The sequence below is a fragment of the Spermophilus citellus genome (genome assembly GCF_964194105.1).
Source record: "Spermophilus citellus genome assembly, chromosome: 18".
NCBI lineage: Eukaryota > Metazoa > Chordata > Mammalia > Rodentia > Sciuridae > Spermophilus > Spermophilus citellus.
The window spans coordinates 22,399,292-22,419,565 of record NC_138200.1 but is presented as its reverse complement, the minus strand read 5'-3'; the positions used below and the strand labels follow the sequence as shown (position 1 = coordinate 22,419,565).

The 20,274-nt window shown below is 32.3% G+C and overlaps 1 protein-coding gene across 3 annotated transcripts in view; it reads left to right on the top strand.

Annotated features, from left to right (window-relative positions):
• The window catches only part of URI1 (URI1 prefoldin like chaperone), a 66,812-nt gene that overhangs the window by 31,100 nt on the left and 15,438 nt on the right, over window positions 1–20,274 (top strand). For 2 of the 3 annotated variants that reach the window (XM_081274606.1, XM_081274607.1), the window contains 2 exons: window positions 9,247–9,325; window positions 10,324–10,459. In XM_081274606.1, coding sequence (XP_081130732.1) covers window positions 9,247–9,325; window positions 10,324–10,459 — 215 coding nt within the window. The remainder of the gene's footprint in view (window positions 1–9,246; window positions 9,326–10,323; window positions 10,460–20,274) is intronic. The other variant, XM_081274608.1, reaches the window with a different exon arrangement.

The window sequence follows — 20,274 nt, the reverse complement described above, 5'->3', positions numbered from 1 at the left end:
AAAATAAAGGTATTAAAAAAAAGGCATAAAAGGGTGCAAATAATATGGTTTCTTTCTACGTTTGTTCAGTTCTCATTTTCCTTTTCTGGAAGCAACCATTTTTTACAAGTTTATCATGAATCTTTTCAGAAATTGTTTGCATATGGTAGGTATATGTGTGTGTGTATTCATCCACATGTTTAGATTTATTTATTCCCATCCTTTCGGACAAAAATGAAATTGGACTGTGTACTGTTCATTTGATGCTGTATGTTGGAGATTGTCCTCAGATAATTAACTTTCTAGTCACATAAAGTTCATTGTGTCATGTGTCAAACTTTTAAGGGTCACCAAATATAATTTGGTAATAATTTTTTTCTTAATAAATAATGGCCATATCATTGTAAGTATATAGTGTCTTAAAAAAAACTTTATTTGTGCCTGATTGCTGTGTTGTGCATTGAGCTGGGCTTACCTGTGTTCCTTTTCTGGTAGTGTTGTCTAGGCTCACTTATTTGGCTGTAGCCATTTGGTAGCTGGGTCATCAGGGTTGTTAAAAATGGCCTTACTCCCAAGTCTGTGGCTAATGCTGGGTATTAGCGGAGCCTATCTGTCTTTGTGCTGTTTATCCAGCTCACTTTTCATGGTGATCTCAGGGCAGCAAGAGTGGAAGCTGCAAGACTACATTGTGTTGGTCTAAGAGACTTAAAAGCCAGTCCAAACTTGGCACAGTGGCCCACACATGTAACTCCAGTGACTCAGGAGGCTGAGACAAGAGGATTGCATGTTTCAAAGCCAGCCTCAGCAATTTAGTGAGGCCCTAAGTAAGCTACTTAGTGTGACACTTTCTTAAAAAAAAAAAAAAAAGGGTTGGGGATGTAGGTCAGTGGTAGAATGCCCCTGGCTTCAATCCCCAGTACAAAACAAAACAAAAACCAAAAACCACATACACATACACACGCATGCACACACGTGCGCAACGTGGGGAAATAATCTCCACCTGTCAATAGGAGTAGTAACAAAGAATTTATGATCACTTTTAATGCACTACAGATGATTTCTTTTGAATATGTCCCACAGGAAAGAAGTCTCTTTACTGTGTGTTGACTTCTGGATATTAAATGAAATAGTGCTTGTGATACTGGGCATATTCAAATTATCTATATTTAGATATTGTTTATAATCATAAGTTGTATGTATGTGAGTTGTAGAACTGTCTTGCTTCCTTTAAATCATCCTAAAATGATTTTAAGTAGTAAAGATATCTATGAAATTACGTGAAACAAACTTAAAATATAGAAAAGTATTTTATTTTTTCCAAGTGCTTAATTTTGGAAAGAGTAGCTTTAAATTGAGACATAAAAATTCAGAAACACTTCATGTGAGTTTTTAGAGAGGGATCATAAACCACATACTTGACATTTATTATTTTCTGAAGGAACCTGGACAGAAAATATAATTTTGAGAAGAAGAGTAATAATCAGTTTACTCGAGTTTACAGTCTGTGTCTATAGTGGGAAATATCCAAGAAACACACCTGAAAAGTTAGAGTCAAGTGAAGGTCTGATATTGCTCTTTTTGGAATTCCTTTTTCCTATTAATTAGCTAGGATGTATACATGTATTTGAGCATGCATGCAAAAGGTGGGGGCGGGGAGAAATATATGTTTGAGGGAAAATGACTCTCAAAAGCACCAAACTCTTACAGTACTATGGTTTATAGTCTATTTCTCATGAATACCTAAAACAGGTATGCATATATAAAATTTATTTTCTTATGTATAATCTGAATAATTGATCTGCATGTTTTTAAAACTTTAAAAAAGTACTTATGATAATGGCTTCATTCTTCAGTGTGAGGTAAATTTGAAAATTACGTTTTAGTTTTTGACTACAAAGTTTTTAGTTAGTGTTTGGATAAGGCCTTCTTGTTTGTAATTTTTTTTCTTCCTCTTCTTTCTGGAGATATCACACACTTTTGTTGTTGTTGTTGGAATTTCTACAGTTATTGATGAAAGTCTTAGGGGCAACTGGGAGGATTCATACCCAAATCTCTCTTCTCTGTCATTCTTCAAATTCTTGTATTTTTTTGTTTGTTTAATTGTGTGGGCTTTTAGTACATGGTTTGCAAAGGTTATGTTAAAAGTGGCAAAAAAAAAAATCGAGTTGAATAGTTTTAAGGATGAGTTTTGAAACAAAATCTGAATTAGGTTTTAAGATTTTTATTCTGAGTGTGAAATGAATACATGCTCAATTATAGAAAGATTGAAATAAGAAAAGGAAAAAGGTAAATTTACTCAATTTTGAAGAGAAGCCAGTTCTCTCCCTTTGTTTTTTAATGTTTTATTACCTTTAGCTTGTTAGTTCTTTGTATATATTTGTGTCACTAAGGCCAAACTATAATATTTCCCTCCTTGATTTAAAGACCTAATGATTTTTAACTTAAAATTAGAAGTTATTACTTCTAGGAGTCCCTAAGCCTTTGTGTCAGGTTTTTGGAAGCAGCCAAACTAATACTTAATGCATTTCTGAAAATAAAAGGCAAACTTACATATTAATAGGGGAATTCTACCCCCCTCCAAGACTTTAAACTGTTATTAAAAAGCCCTCTAAATTTACAACTTATTATGTGGAATATAATCTTTGATGATGATCTATGTCTAAATAACAATGTGCTTTGTTTGGTTCAGTTTCTCATGATCATCTTAAGTCCAGTGAATATTTGATTGAGGCTAAGGATTTGGCTTCTGATATAACTTATGATTTTTCATTTTTTTCTGAACTTTATTAAGTCTGAAAACTATACTACCTGCACCTTGAGTTTTTTCCCATTCATTTTTGAAAAATAAGAGCAACATGCAATAAAGCTTTCAAGCACAAAGGGTGTTGTGTATGGATGAAGGTGTAAATATTGCAAGAATTGCAGTGTTTGAGAGGTGAGTGCTCATGCTTGTTTTGAGATTGAAAAGTCCTAGTTCTAATATACTAAAGATGGATGCGAGTGAGTATCAGTGTATGACTTAGAAAAATGTAGGATCTATGCAAATTGAATTGAGTTACTTTTTGCTAATTCATATTGAATTTATGACCAAATTGGTGAGGGTTTTCCCATCATTTTATTCATTTTTTAAGTCAGTTGAGTTAAAGATAATTTTGAGGATTTTAAATATTTGGTGGCTTCAGAACCAGGATTCCTGTTTTTCACTCTTATAAAACCGCTTTACAGAAGCAATTAACCTGGAGAATTCTATGAGAAGCCACTTGTTGAAACTATATGGAACATATGGGTCCTTTTCTCAGTTTCTCGTAGGGATCTGTGACCAAAATTATAACTCTAAGAAAACACACAAAAAGTTTACTTTTTCTACAATATACTTTAGAAATAAAGTATAAAATCTAAATTGAAGTCTCAAAACCTAAGGATTATGGTGCGATTTAAGTAAAAACTGGCATGAATAATCAAAGCTTAAGTATGTTATAAACTCATCAGTTTTTCTAAAAGATTTTTCCTTTTAATTTATAACAGGAATATTTATCAGTTGTGGAAATAAAAAGGAGATAAAATTATCTGTAAGTTCATGTAAAGTTAACTGAATTAGGCACTTTGGAGTTATTTCTTTCAGAGTTTGACTAATGTGTTTTTAAGTTATTTTGAATTCCCATGTCATTTTATTCTAGAGGAAAAGATAAGTTACGAATGAATAAAAAGATGCTATAATAACTGACAGGTCTTAAGTCACATGTTTATAGTTGAAGAGCTCCCTAAAACAAATTCCCCTTACTATGTTTATCCTTTGCACTCTTACTGTTAAAAAGTTTAATTGAAGAAATCAGATGGAATGCTAGCTTCATCTGTTTCTTTGAATAATTTGTTCAGTTGACTTAAAAAATTATAAGTGTTTTTATTTAGGCCAATCTTTTTATCTATAGGTTATTTCTAATGATATTTTCTAATCTTTTTATCTATAGGTTATTTCTAATATTTTCTTATAACTCATAATTTATAAAGAGCATGATGGATGATTTTATTAGCATCTTCTGATTATATAAGTTCCTTGGTATACTAGAGTTGTGAAAAAGGAATATGCCATCATATTGTCTGGATTTTATATACATTAAAAATTAAGTCTTTGTCCCCTTATTTCATTGATTGAAGTTATAAAGTATTTTGTCATGATCATTTAGAAAGAAGATTATTGCTTTTGATTTCATACAGTAAATACATTTAAATTTTTAATGAGCATTCCTTTCCCCATAAAACTGTAGAAAGTTCGTCTTTCAGCAATGTTTTTATTTTTTAATTTAACTTGAACACTTTCTTTAGATTAAGAAGCTACTTTGAAAAAAATTATTATTCTTTGCTTTAGTATTGAGAGAATATCTTTCTATATGCAAATAACCCATGGCTGAATTTAATATTCCTTCATTTTCTTAATTTTATTTTTTTTTAAGAGAGAGTGAGAGAGGAGAGAGAGAGAAAGAGAGAATTTTTAATATTTATTTTTTAGTTCTCGGCGGACACAACATCTTTGTTGGTATGTGGTGCTGAGGATCGAACCCGGGCCGCACGCATGCCAGGCGAGCGCGCTACTGCTTGAGTCACATCCCCAGCCCTCATTTTCTTAATTTTAAAGGTGAAAACACAGGAATTCTTCAAGCCAGTGGATTGCAAATTAAAAACAAAACAAACAAACAGAAAAAACATGCATGTTATATTTGATCCCTGCAGTACATGGCATAAGGCTTAGTTATAGAGGAGGTATTCAATAGGTGGTGTCAAAATCTTTGGATTTCATCATTTCTTAAATTAAAAAAAAATTAAGTCTTTGTCCCAGATAAACTCAGATATTAATGGCAATATAAAAGCCTTTCTCTTTGTTTCCCATTTCAGCACTTCTGGTTCTTTATTTATTTAGCATGTTAGGTAAAGGTAGAGAATGATGTGAGACTACTTCTGAGGAGGAAAAAGGGGTTTGATGTTAGTTTTTTTTTTTTTTTTTTGCCTATTCTAGCTTCCTACTTTAAATTAGCAATGTCTTATTGTTTTATCTCCCTTTTTTTTGTGATTTAAAGATGGAGATTGGAGTCTATTACTTGTCTAAAATAAGAAATATAGAACTTATTTTTTCCTTTACAAAGATTTTATAAGAGAAGGATTAAAAATATGGAGTCCTTTTCATATTTCTCTGCCCCCTTCTGAATATTGTATAAATCTTCACACATACCGAAAGTGAAAAAAATCAAGCATATAGAAAAGTTTCAAAGTATGGACATCAGTATATTTCATCTTTAAATACTTGTGCATACACCTCATTTAACTTGCTCTCTCATACTTTTTTCCCAAAATTATGAAAATTAAGTGTTTCACATGCAATCTGTCTCATTCCTAATCCTTTAAGGTTAAGGTTAATTTATAGTCATCGCTACTTCTATTTAAAACAAAAAATGCCTCTCAGAGACATGTAGACATGAGTAGCAAGATTCAAAGGATACTTTACAAGTTTTTGTATGCCTTATACAGATGTTTTAGTTATTGTTTTCTATAGGGAAAGTTGCATGAGGTTATCTGGTACAACTTAAACTTTATTTATTGGATAAAATTTTAAATTAGGAATTGAAAGCTTATCTTAAACTCTAAGGATCAAATATGGTAAAGTGAAACAAACGGGTCTATACATATAAGTAAGTAGACTTGAGATGGTTATCCTAACTGTAGCTGTGTTTTGTTCCCAATTTGAATTTTAAAAAAAGTAATTACCTCTTTGACTACATTTTAATATGACCATAATGTCCAAAATTTAATTTTGCTTCCAAGTAATAATGTAGAAAATTTATGTTAAAATTCTGGGACATATAAAGATCTCCTATTTACCCCGTGCAGCACTCAGCATTGGTTCTAAAATAACTTGAATTTCCTGTTGCCTTTGTGATCTTTAATGGGTTTATTTAAGCCCTAAATATTAGAGGAACTATTGGAGAAGACCCTTTGATTAAGTACTTGGTCATGGACATTTTGACAAGTGCGGTGGCCTTCAGAGAGTTTCCCAGGCCATAATTTATTCTAGAAACACTGCTTGCCTTCTGCTGGTCTCCCTTCAAAAAGGAATTTTCATGGGTTGCATTTTATATTATCTTCCTTTTTTTATTTTTAGAAAATAATTCAAAACTTAGAAATAGCAGCTCCAGTCTTTAACTGTTTTACAATTTGACCACATTTTTATTCTAGGAGGATTATTAATGATGAACTTAAAACTGAGTATACTTGATTTGGAATACTGACATTGATCTTTGGTATTACCTTAAGTTAAATCTACTCTTCTCTTAATGTATGAAGGAGATTTTTTTTAAAGTCCATTTTTCTAGTTATATTTGCCTATGTAAGACATATTGAATGTTAACTTTAATATTACTTAATCAAAGAAACATTTAGATAGTTGATGTATAATTAAGTTATTTACCTCAAACATATAAATTGTTAGTATTCCATAGATTTAATAATGAATGCTTACGTGTAGGCACTGTATCAAATCTGTTCTTTATAGGCATTATCCTATTTATTGCTTACACTAACCCTGTTTTCAAAGCCCCTGAATGGTTACATTTGCTCTACTGTCTTTCAATAAGTCCGACTATCCATTTAAAAGAATTTACTTAGTGGACTCTTAATTGTAGTAGATAATAGTCTTTCCTGTACATTTTAGGGTTGGTGGGTTTTTTTTGGTTTGTTTTTGATTCATGGAAAAACATGTAGGAGTTACATCTTTTATATTTAATTATCTGGAACCTATGAGATAGTTATCATTCCAATTTTACCACTGAAGATATTTAAGACTAAGATTAATTTGCATGTGTGTGTTAACTAGTAGAGCTGGGATTTATTCTGTGGTCTGACTTCAGACTTATGCTTTTTCTGGTTCATAATTCTGTGCATAAAGGGTTTTTTTCCATTTTATCCATATAAAATTTTATTTGGAAGGTTAAGTTTTGCCTTAAATATAATAAAAGCCTGTGTGTGTGTGTGTGTGTGTGTGTGTGTGTGTGGTATGCTGGGGATTGAACCCATGGCCTTGTGCAGGCATGGCAAGTACTCTACCAACTGAGCTATATCCCCAACTCATAAAAGGCATTTTATGTTTATTAATAGAAAAGGATTTGTGAGGAAAGTTTATAAAAAGCACTTTTGAATACCAGAAAAGTGAAAAAAGTTTGCTTGAAAGAATACAGGTCAGGATAAAGAAAATTTGGTGTATATACACAGTGGATTATTACTCAGCCATAAAGAATGACTTTACTACATTTGCCAGTAAATGATGGATCTGAAGACTGTCATGCTAAGTGAAATAAGCCAGTGCCCCAAAACCAAAGGTCAAATGTTTTCTCTGAAATATGGAAGCTAATCCACAATAAGGGTGTGGGGGTGCAAATAGAAGTTCAGTGGAATAGACAAAGGGAATTGAAGGGTGAAGTAAAGGGGGATGGGAGAAGGAAAGGCAGTGGAATGAAGACATAACTTTTATACAAATATAAATATACCACAGGAAACCTCACCATTGTGGATATCCATAAAAAATTAATAAAAAAATAACTGGGTTAATGACAAGAATCCATAGAGAAAAGGAAGCAGGGGGTAGGGGAAGGGAAGCGAAAGGAGAGGTACTGGGGACTAAATTTGAACAAGATACAGTCCATGTTTTTTTATTATGTCAAAATGAAGTCTATGTCATGTATATCTAAAAAGAAAACAACAACAAGAATACAGGTCAAAAGACCTAGGTTAGAATCAGTACTCATCTCTCCGTTGTGTAGGAGATCCGTTTATCTCCATTTTTCTTCTACTTTTTCTTCTGTAACAGAAAAATGGTAAGTGACATTTACTATAAGAATACTTTCAGGATAAATATCAATATATATGTGAAATTCCTGAGATCTTAGGACTAAATGAGGTAACTTTTATTAATTATGCTATTATTGCTATAGAGCAGCTAAGGAGTAAACTGAAACCAGTTCCATGTTTATAGTGTAGACATTTTGATTATATAGAGTGATTAATTATGGTGCATTTATCCTAATTTGACAATATCTACATGTACATTTAAGTTATTTGCTGAGTTGGTTTTTGCAACGTTTTCGAATTGATAATGCCCTTTTGCTTACAAAAAAATTTAGTGCCCTGGTTTTGCTTGTAGCCTACATCCTAACAGGGAACCCTTAGGAAACCAAATCTCCAGAGGTAGTTTGAAAATGGGCATCTCAGCATAGGCTAGTGCTTGGTATTCCATGTCTAAGAACTGGGTAGAGCCCACAGCATGAAAATGTGACCCTGATAGAATTATATTTTTTGATTCTTTGAAATTATTGTATTTGGTAGCTCTGTCCCTCTCACCCCTACCCCTGTATTAGAGATGTACATGCTGACATGCTAAGCAAGCACTCTACTATTGAGCTACATCCAAACCTTTTTTTTTTTTTTTAAATTTTGACAGAGAATCTTACTAAATTGCCTAGGATGACCTCAAACTTGTGATCCTCATGCTTCAGCCTCCCAAGTAGCATGCGTAGATCACCATGCCCGGCTGGTACCTCTGCTTTGATAAAACATGAAACAGACTGCAAAGCCAAATTGAAAAGCTTTTTGTATTACCTTTGCCTAATTTCTTCTGCCCCTCGGTTGATTTTTCTCTCAGCTTAATCACATTAGTATGAGTAATTGAAGAGTTGACGACACCACATTTTTCAGCCTAAAGTTTAGGACCAAGCATCTGATCAAATTTGAGTTCATGATTTCCATTTCTCAGTGTTTATTCACTCAAAAGCTTTATTAAATTTCTTTCTTCCCTTTGAGCCCCTGTTTCCTTCCAAACATGAAGCCCACCTCTTCACCTTATTTCTACATTTTATTTAGTCAGAGTGGACTTCTACATTAGGAAACACTAATTGTAAAGATGTGAGTATTCTACTTCTAAAAGCCAAAATTCCTGGAGAATCTTAATTCTTTAATAAATATATGGTGGGATAATGCTATTCCTAAACTTCGTAGAAAAAAAAATTCTAAAAATTAAAAAAAAATGTTTACTCTGTAAATGGCTAAAATTAGGTGTTTTTAAAAAAATTTTTTAAATTTATTTTCTAATCAGTTATACATGACAGATGATTCATTGTACACAAATAGAGTAAGATTAGGTTTTTAATTAGTTTGTCTTATGATACATAGAGTGGAAAAATTGTTAATCTGTTCATTCATTTAGTATTTGGTCTTTTTTGTCAACAGGAAGAAGGTAGATAATGACTATAATGCCCTTCAAGAAAGACTCAGTACTTTACCTGATAAGTTGTCTTATAATATCATGGTATGTTTAGTGTGTTTCTTTTAAAGCAATACATTGTTTCTTGTAAACATTAATTGTGTAAAATATGATTTTTTTTTGCTGTATGTGTACAAATTGACAAATTGATGGACTGTATCAGAGGTAACTACCATTGCAAGGAAGGTTTTGTTGTACTTTATAACATTACAGTAATTGTAGTAATAGTTGGTAAATTTTTTCGTGTGTGTGTGTGTGTGTGTGTGTGTGTGTATGTATTTCATTATAGTGACATAAATATTAGCACAGAATTTGACATTTGTTGTGCAAACTTACTACATAAAAAACTGGAATTACAACAGTAATATCGCATAGGCTGTAATATTTTGTAATTCATAGGATTAAATGTTAGAACATTGATTTTTTTCCATTATAAAAAGGTGCTGATAATTTTTGTTTTAATGATCCTCATAGTGATATAGTGACCTGTTGAGAGCCCTGGATTAGAACCTTTTACCATATGAGTACTCTGTTTCTTGAAGGTTTTTTGTTATACTAGCCCAAATATTTTGTAATATAGCTAGGAAGATTCATTAAAGCTATTTTCCTCCCTGCTTTGCAAAAATGACTGTTATTGGAAATAATTTTCAGGGTTTTTTTTAAACCAAGAATATTCTTCATTGATAATATTTCGTTACTCTTAGTAATTTCATGTAGATTTAAGAATTAATGAAAAGTATAAATGCTCAGAGGCCACACTTTCTCTAAGCGCAATGTTTAAAGAGTGATGTGCAAACATGGTATGGATTTATATTCCTGTTTTAACATTGATTATTAGCTTAAAGTAATTTTCTATAGATTTTCCTGGTGAAGTTTTAATATAAAATGTTAAATTTCTGTGAAGTTGGCATTTTATTTCTCCCAGTGTATAGTTAAAAAGAGAGTTCAATAATACTGAGGACTCTTAATGCTAAGTGTTTCATAAAGTGTATGTTTTAGTGCTTTAATTCTTTTGCCTTTTTCTTTTCTTTTTTAAACAATAGGTACCATTTGGCCCCTTTGCCTTCATGCCAGGAAAACTTGTTCATACTAATGAAGTCACTGTTTTACTTGGGGACAACTGGTTTGCAAAATGCTCAGCAAAGCAGGCTGTAGGTTTAGTTGAACACCGGAAAGAACGTAGGTACCACTTATAAATGTTGTTTCTTTGTTGTATATGTATTGGTTCACGAATTGCAAAGCTAATGGATTGTGGCCACAAATACCTTCCATGACTTAGTAGTCTAGGCTTTTTGTGATTTTTGTTGAGTTGCAGGTAGTTTGAGTTGAACCAACATTTGAGAATGAGCTGGAGAATGGAACAGTCTGGGTTGGAAATATCACCCACAATGGCATGTTTTCAGAAATTACCAAGTATAAAAGTCAGTACAGATGGTTTTGTAGACATAAGTTGGGAAGGCATAAGAATTGGGGGAATTTTGTTCTTTATAATTGGTTTGTTTTAGTTGATTTCATAGATTTACTTCTGCTTTTAATTTTTGGTACCCAGAAGTAATTTACTTTTTGCTTAGTGAACTAAGAGAAAGTCTATTTACACAAGTTGACAATTCTTTAAAGATGCTTTTTGTTTTGGAAGAAATCATATTTTCATCTTATAGAAAAGACTAGGTGTGGAAAAGAACTATCTCCTAATCCTTTACCCTTTTCAAGTGGCTTGAGTTCCTGGCCTCATTTTATAAAGATAGCCTTAGTTTTGTTTATCTACAATAGTATTGGTTGAGGTATAAATACCTATGCCCTATTTTGTAATTAGATGGGTTAGCTTGGATCTAGCTTCATTGTATTTTAAAATTAGGTTTATTTAATTTCTAGTCTGTGTTCTTATTTCTAAAATAACATATTTAAATTGATGTTGTGATTTTACCTCTACCGGCTTTTCAACCTTCTAGTTAAATGTATGTTTGAAAATAAATTTTTGTGAGGATCCTTCTGTATAAATGAGGTCATACTAGATAAAAAACAGCTGAGTTTTCTAAATCTGAAATTATTTCACTTATACATGGGTGGGTACTAGTTAGAGAACTCATTTAGTCTGTGAAATTTTGTGAACTATATTTAGAGACTCTAATTGCAAATCAACTCCTATAAGTTTATAATTGATATATATTTTGATCTTTTGTGACACTACTCAGAATCTCATTGTTAGGCCTATATATAATTTCTGTCAATGATAAATCTTTTGGCTTTACTACATTAAAATAAGTCATGTATATTAGAGGAAAGATAGTGGGCATAATTCTTTCTTAGAGACCTTTCTTAATAGACAAGGCTTTGTTTAGTGGAACAGTTCTGTTGATAGGAAATCTGTTCATAACCTATTAAAGTTTGTTCACTTTGATTTTCAAATTTTAGTGAAGAAACTTTTAGAATAATATACAACTTAAAACATGAATAATGGAAGACTTTTAATACAATAGAATAGAGCTCTTGAGTAGGGAAACATTTTTAGTAAATCACTTTCCAATAGTTAAATGTGGTTTTGGGAATTAACCAAACACGATGACTTTTTATCAATAGCCATCTAAAATAATTTTTAGAACACATATTTATATGCCTTAGAATTAATTTGACAAATAAATTCTAAGTTGTTTTATTCACACATTTTTATGTAATTTTATAATAACAAGAAAATATTATTAAAAGTATGCTTTTGTACTTTATATTTATTAAGAAAAGGTATATAGTTTCCGTACCCATGAGGGTATAGTCCAAGACTCCCAGTAGAAGCCTGAAACCATGGAATCTTATAATTTAGTGCTTTTTCTGTCTTAACTAAACACTTTTCATGCACTGTGATTGTAACTTTTGTGATTTGAACATGGGTTTCCTTTTCTCCACAATTTTACAAATTAGATGTTGGGAACCAAAGCACACTTTATTTTTTTCTCTCTTATTTAAGTTGAAAACTTTCACCTTTATTTTTAAATGAAGCATATGGTGTTTCCGTTGGCATTTCCAAATTGCCAGCATTACTACACTTCTGTTTTAGGGCCATTATTAGGTAAAATAAGGGTTACTTGAACACAAGTACTGCAGCCATACTCTGACATTTGATCTGATAACCAACCAGGCTATTAACTGATAAATGAATGGGTAAGATTATGTGGTCTGAATATGCTGGACAAAGGGGTGATTCATTTCCTGGGTGACATGGGCTCTCAGAACACCACACAAATTCAGATTTTTAAGAGAAAGAAGGCAAGCTCAGCGTCCCTACTCTTTGTGCTTATATCTTATATTTTGCTATTTAATAATATAACCATTTTTTAAAAAAAGTTTTAAAACAATTTTTAAAGTCTCATATGATGAAATTGATCTCTATTATGTTCTGTGAGTTATGACACATACTGATATGTTTAACCATCACCACAATCGGATACAGATCAGGCTATACCAGTTAGAACATCAGATCACACCAGAAATTCCCTCATGTTGCCCATCTGTGATTATACCCTACTTCCATTTCTAAGGCTTAACAACCACAGGTTTGTTCCATCTATTATTGTTAATGGATTCAAAAGTCTCTTTGGAGAATGAATTCTTTCACTTAGTAATGCCTCACCCAAATTGCTCTGTGTATCAAAAGTTCGTTCCTTTTAATTTTTTTTTTTTTTTTAGTTGTAGTTGGACACAATACCTTTATTTTATTTATTTATTTATGGGGTGCTAAGGATCGAACCCAGTGCCTTACATGTGCTACCACTGAGCCACAACCCCAGCTCAAAAGTTCATTCCTTTTTATTGTGGAGTAGTGTCCCATTATATGAATATACATTACATGAACGTGTCACACAGGTTTTCTGTTCACCTGTTAAAGGACATATGGGTTGCTTCAATTTTGGGACAGTTATGAGTAGAGCTGCTGTCATAATGTATAAGCTTTTGTGTGAACATCAATTTTCATTTTTGATGGTAAATACTGTGAATGGGATTGCTAGATCATAAAGTAAATATATGTTTAGTTTTTAAGAAATCTACCAAACTATTTTCCAAAGTGGCTGTGTGATTTTTACATCTCCATAGTAATGTATGAGAATTCTAGTAGGTTTACATCCTTACTGGTACTTGTTATTGTCCATTTAAAAAATCTTAGCCATTTGAATAGTGCATAATAGTTTTAATTTGCATTTCCCTAATAATGTTGAGCATTGAATCACACACTTACATGCGGTATGTGTATCCTCTGTTCATGTCTTTTGCAGTTTTCAAGATTGGGCTATGGTTTCTTACTGTTAGTTTTTAGAATTCTTTATATATTCTGGATATAAGTCCTTTGTTGAATATATGATTTGCAAATATTTTTTTCCATGCTGTATCTTTTCATTTTCTTTCTTGAGCAGAAGTTTTTAATTTTGAAGTTTCAGTTTATTACTTTTTTCTTTTATGAATCATGTATTTGGTGGCATATCTAAGAACTCTTTGCAAAAGGTAGTTAAATATTTTCTCCCATATTTTATGTTAATTTTTGTATGAGGTTTAAGTCAAGATTCATTTTTCATGCATGTGAATGCTCACAACACTGTTGAAAATACTGTCTTTTTTCCATTGAATTGACTTTGCACCTTTGTTAAAAATGAATTGGTAATCAAAACCACATGAGATACCCCACTTCGATGGTTGGAATAGAAAAGACAAATGAAATGCCATATATCCATAAATAGAATCTTACCAGTTTAAAAAAAAAAAAGTGCCTTGGGGGTGAGGTGGGGATATAGCTCAGTTGTTAGAAGTTTGCCTCCAATGCACAAGGCCCTGGGTTGGATCTTCAGCACCACAAAATAAAAATTTAAAAAAGTGCCATTAAAAACATTATGTTAAATAAAAGAAGCCCATTAAAAAGTTATTCTATTTGCATGAGATGTTTAGAATAGGCAAATTTATAAAATACAAGATAGATTCGTGGTTGCTTAGGAATTGTGGAGAAGAATGGAGACTGCTAATGGGAATGGAGATTTTTAAGGTATAATGAAAATGTAAATATAAATGTGGGGTGATAGTTGCACAACCATATATATATATACTAAGAACTGTTGAATTTTACATTTTGAATAGGTGAATTGTATGATATGTGAATTATATCTGACTAAAATTGTTAACAAGTAAACGAATTGGCTATGTTTGTATGGTTTGATTTGTATACCATTTATTTTGTTTCTTTGATCTATGTGTCTGTCCCTTTGCTAATACCACCCTGTTTAGATTATAGTAGCTTTATAGTGTTTCTTAAATTTGGGTAATATGAGTCCTATAATTTATTTTTTTCAAAGTTTGTTTTGGCTATTCTAACATGTTTATATCCACGAAAAAATTATGGTGGATTTTGATTGGAATTGTGCTAAATATATACATGAATAAGTTGAGGGAGAATTAGCATCTTAACTGTATTTGTCTTTCAATCTGTACATGCAGTATAACTTTGTATTTAGGACTTCTTTTTTTTTTAAGATTATTTTTAGTTGTCAGTGGACATTTATTTATTTGTTTACATGTAGTGCTGAGAATTGAATTGCCTCATACCTGCCGGGCAAACTCTACCACTGAGCCACAACCCCAGCCCATTCTTTTGATTTTTTAAAGTGCAGACATAGTTACACTTTTTATTATGTTTATTTTAAATTAACCTGTATCTGGCACCCTTGCCAAACTCATTTGTTCTGTACCCTTTTGAGGGATAGATTCTGTTGGATTTTCTATATAGTCAAAAATGTATTTTATAAATAGTGACCACTTTATTATTCTTTTTCAATATGTGTGTCTTTATTTCTCTTTCTTGCCTTACTGTGCTAGATAGGACTTGTAATACAGTATTGAGTAGGAATAGTAAAAGTGGGCATCCTTGCCTTGTGATTGATCTTCTAGAGAAATCATTTTGTCTTTTACTACTAAATGTGGTGGTAATTCTAGTTTTTTAAAATGATTGCCCTCTACCAAATATAGGACATTTCTAATTTGTAAACTTTTTTCTTTAATCAGGAATACTGAATATTATTAACAGATTTTTTCTGCATCTATTGATATGATCTTGTAATTTTTCTTTAGTCTGTTAATGTGGTGAATTATAGTCAATGATTTTCCCTCTCTGGGTGAACCACACTTGGTCATTGTATGATTTTCATATATGGATGGATTTGATTTGCTAGTAATTTGTTTAACTCATAAAATGAGTTAAATTTTCTGGAAGATACAGAATAGAGTTTGTATTACTTCTTTAAATGTTTGGTAGAATTAACCAATGAAATCATCTGGACCAGAAGATTTCTTTTTTTTCAAAAGACTTTTAACAACAAATTCAAAATCTTTACCAAGAACAGTTTTCAAATGGTCAGGTGTCCATTTCATCCTTACAGGGGACATTTAGCATTATATTGAGAGACTTTTCATCATATCTGGGATGGTAAGTGTTTTTAGTATCTAGTGGATAAAAGGCAGCAATGTTGCTAAACAACCTAGTGTAGAGGACAGCCCCCCACAATAGAGAATTATCTATCCCCAAAGCTTCAATACTGGTAGGGTTGAGAAGTCTTAGTCTAGAAGTTTATTGATCTTGCTGATCTTTTAATACTCAACTGTAGTTTTACTGATTATGTCTTTTCTTCCTTCTACTTGTTCTGGGTTTACTTTATGTGTGTTTTTTTTTTGTAGTTTCTAATATAAGTATTTTAGTGCTATAAACTTTACTCTAAGGCATTGCTTAATCAGTATGCCACACCATTTTGGTAATGTTGTATTATCATTTTCAGCTTAATATATATTTTTTAAAATATTTATTTTTCAATTGTAGTTGGACACAACACCTTTATTTATTTATTTATTTTTATTTGGTGCTGAGGATCGAATCCAGGGCCTCGAATATGCTAGGTGAGCACTCTACTGCTGAGCCACAATCCCAGCCCCGGTTTAATATATTTTACTAATGTCCTGTGAGACTTTTTTGTCGTCTCATTAATTATTTAGAATTAAGGTGATCAAACTTAATTCTAAATAATTAATCAGCCACATCTGGCTCTTACCTGGGTGTTTTTAAACTTTTGATTGTTGGTGTGTGTGTGCGCGCGCTCGTGTGCAGACACACACACACACAAATGCAAGCTTTTTTTTTTTTTGGTGTGTGTGGGGGAGAACATTTAATGGGCTGTGAGAAAAAAATGCAATAGAGACCATATATGGCTTATAAAACCTAAAATAGTTACTTTCTGTTTATGGAATAAGTTCACCATCCTTAGTTAAGATAATATTGCTTAATTTCTAAGTGTTTAGAGATTTTTTGCTACTAATTTTTAGTTTAATTGATTTTGGTCAAGGAACATAACGTGTGCTTTCAGTTCTTTAAAAATATATTTAAATTTATGATCCAGGATATGGTCTGTCTTGCCATGTGAACCACTTGAGAGGAATGTGTATTTTGCTGTTACTGAGTAGAACATTCTATAAATGTTATATATATCCATTTGGTTGATGGTGGTGTTCAGTTCTTCTGTATCCTTATAGATTCCTGTTTACTTGTCTGATAATATTGAGAAAAGAGTGAAATCTCCAGATATGATTGTAATTATGGCCATTTTCCCCTTCTTTCCTATCAGTTTTTACTTCATGTGTTTTAAATCTTCTATTGTCAAGTACATATATGTGTATGCATTGTGTATATATTTTTCTATCCCTTTTACTTTTTTGCTGAGTATATAATAATTAAATTAATATTTTTTACAGTATAGGAAAACTTCCTTTTTAATCCATTCTGATAATTTCTTTCAATTGGTGTTTTGACCATTTATATTTAGTGTAGTCTTCAGTGTTTAGACTTAAGTTTAGCATTTTTTTTCTTTTTTCTTGTGTGTGTGTTCTTTGTTTCCTCCTGTTCTGCCATCTTTTAATATTTCATTGTTGTGTTGCCAAAACAAGAACTTTTAAAGCTGTTTTTAATGTTAAATTAGGTATTAATATGTTTTGGATATATATATATATATATATATTTAGTGGAAAGGGGAACATAAAAGGATAAGAATCATGAATTAGGGTAATGACTATAGGCTTAGAGAAGACAAGATCAGAGCCTGATAGGACTTGATAGCTGATTTGATGTCAAGTTTGAGAGGAATGAATGGTAATTAAAGCAAAGTTGATAAAACAATCAAGGAAGTTTGTAGATCACTACATACTGTTTTCCTTCTACTAGAAAAGTCAGATGCACATTTGCATACTGAATGTCCTGAGAAGTGCTGTAATAATAATAATAATAATAAAATATGCCATTTGGGCATGATGGTGCATCCCTATAATTCCAGTGAATTTCAAGGCTAAGGCAGGAGGGTCACAAGTTCTAGACCAGCTTGGGCAACTTAGTAAGACCTTGTCTCAAAACCAAAACCAAAACCAAAAACAAATGGGGGCATAGTTTGGGGATGTAGCTCTGGGGTAAAGAGCCCCTGGATTCTATCCCAGTATTTGTTCCCCCCCAAAAAAAAAATCCCATTAATTTTTTAATATTATGATTCCCAAACTATTTGATTTTGAGAATTTTTTTTCCCTAATGAACTTTTATTATCTCACAGAGTATTCTAAGGAAAATTCTACCATAGTGGTATATTTTTTAAACAAAATTCAAAAGAAAGTGAGTGATAAGAGCTTTTAGGCACCAAATTACCCTCCCACCCTCTTGAGAAAAGTGATGTGGAAGAAAGATTATTTATGAGAACATTTACAAATGGCTGCCCCGTCCCCATACTGGGGATTGAATCAAGGGACGCCTTACCACTGTGCCAACCCCATCCTTTAATTTTTTTTTTAATTGTTGATGGTCCTTTATTTTTTATTTATTCATTTATGTGTGGTGCTGAGAATCAGTGCCTCAGGAATGCTAGACAAGTGCTCTACCACTGAGCTACAACCCCAGCCCAGCCTTTTTTATTTTTGAGGCAGGGTCTTGTTAAATTGTTTAGGGCCTTCCTATGTTGCTGAGGCTGGCCTCGAATTTGCAAAATTTGTAGGCTATTTACTGAAAAGTAGATGTCTTTCCTTCACAATGTTTAGTAACATTCAGCTAGCCTCCTTGGAGGTATCACTGTTACCAATATCTTACTAGTCAGTCTAGGTCTTCTGTGCATTCACAAATGTAGATTTATGCATTACTGCCCATCTACATCTACTCAAATGGTGGTACTCTTTTTTTTTTCTCTTGTTGTCTCATTTTTTTAGTGCATAGCATTATATTATATTGTACCATGTTTTACTTAGTCAGTCCCTTACTGTGATAGGCTTTTGGATTGTTCTCAGGTTTTTTAATAGTTAAAAGCAGTGATGCAGTGAATACCCTGAGTGTGTGATTATGTGTACATGTAAAACTGTATATATCATTTTATACTTGTTTATTTGTATCTGTAGGATAACCAGTTAGGATTGAATTGTTACCATGAGAAAGATGTGTGTTTTTAACATGGGCAGTACAAATCTGAACAGAGTGACTATTTTTGCCAACCTAGTTCTGTCAAATATTTTGAAATTGATACCCTATTATAATAGCCCAGTAACTAACCTTATTTCCTTCTTCCTTCCCTTCCTATGTAGTAAAACATACACAACATACATTTAAACCATTTTTAAGTATACAGTTCAGTGGCATTAAGTACATTAACATTGTTGGTCAGCCATAAACACTATCTTTCTCCAAAACTCTTTCATTATTTCACATTAAAACTCCGTACCCATTAAATAACTCCCATTCCCTTTCCCCCCCAGCTTCTGATAACCATTTTATGAATTTGAGTGTTCTAAGATACCTCATATAATAATTGTTCTTTTAAGTCTGGAGTATTTTCCCTTAGCAGATTTTCAAGGTTCATTCATATTTAAGGTTGAATAATATTTTTGTGAATGTATATACCACATATTGCTTATCCATTTGTACATTGATGGACACATTTTGTTTCTACTTTTGGTTATTGTGAATAATGCTACTATGAATATGGGTACACAGATATCTATTAAATTCCCCTTATGTGTGATGACAACTGGATTTTTCCATGTCTGACTCTTAGCATATTGAGGATTTCCTCTCTGTTGATTTTCTGTTACTGTGACAAAAAATTAAACTTATAAAGGAGGTTGCTTGGCCCTATCCTCTTGGGTCTGTAATGAGGAAGAACAATCATGGTGGAGCAAAGCTGCTGATCTCATGGTGGTTGGGAAACAAAAAGAAGAAGAGAAGGAGTCTGGGATTATAGCTCAATGGTGGAACACTTGTCTGGCATGTCTCGTGAGGCACTGGGTTTGATTCTAAGTGCCGTAAAATAAATAAAGATCCACCAACAACTAAAAAATATTTTTTAAAAAGGAGGAAATGGCAGGGAATGCCTTCAAGGGCATATTCCCAGTGATGTAACTTACTTCCAATGGGTTTCACCTTCTAATGTTTCCAACTCAATAATGTCACAGGCTGGTGACCTAGTCTTTAACACTTAAGACTTTGGAGGACATTTTAGGTCCAAACATCAATACTGGTTTGAGATCTTTATTTTTGGGGTACTGGGGATTGAACCCAGTGTTAATTAACCACTGAGCCACATCCCCAACCCTGTTTTGTATTTTGTTTAGAGACAGGGTCTCACTGAGTTGCTTGGTGCCTCCCTAGCCGCTGGGATTACAGACATGTGCCACTATGCCCAGTGGGATCTTTATTTTTTAATGTAGGCATTTGTATTTATAAGTGTCACTGTTACCATCTATTTATTGCGTTCTGTATGTTTTGATATGTTGGGTTTTTATTTATTTTTTAATCTAAAGGAATTTTTAAATACCTTTGAAATTTCTTCCTTGATGCATTGATTTTTATTGGTTAAGTTTCCATGTATTTGTGAATTTTTTAGTTTTCCTCCTGATAATGATTTTTAGTTTCAGAAATTTCTTTTTTGTTCTTTGAATGTTCCTTTGTTATAACATAC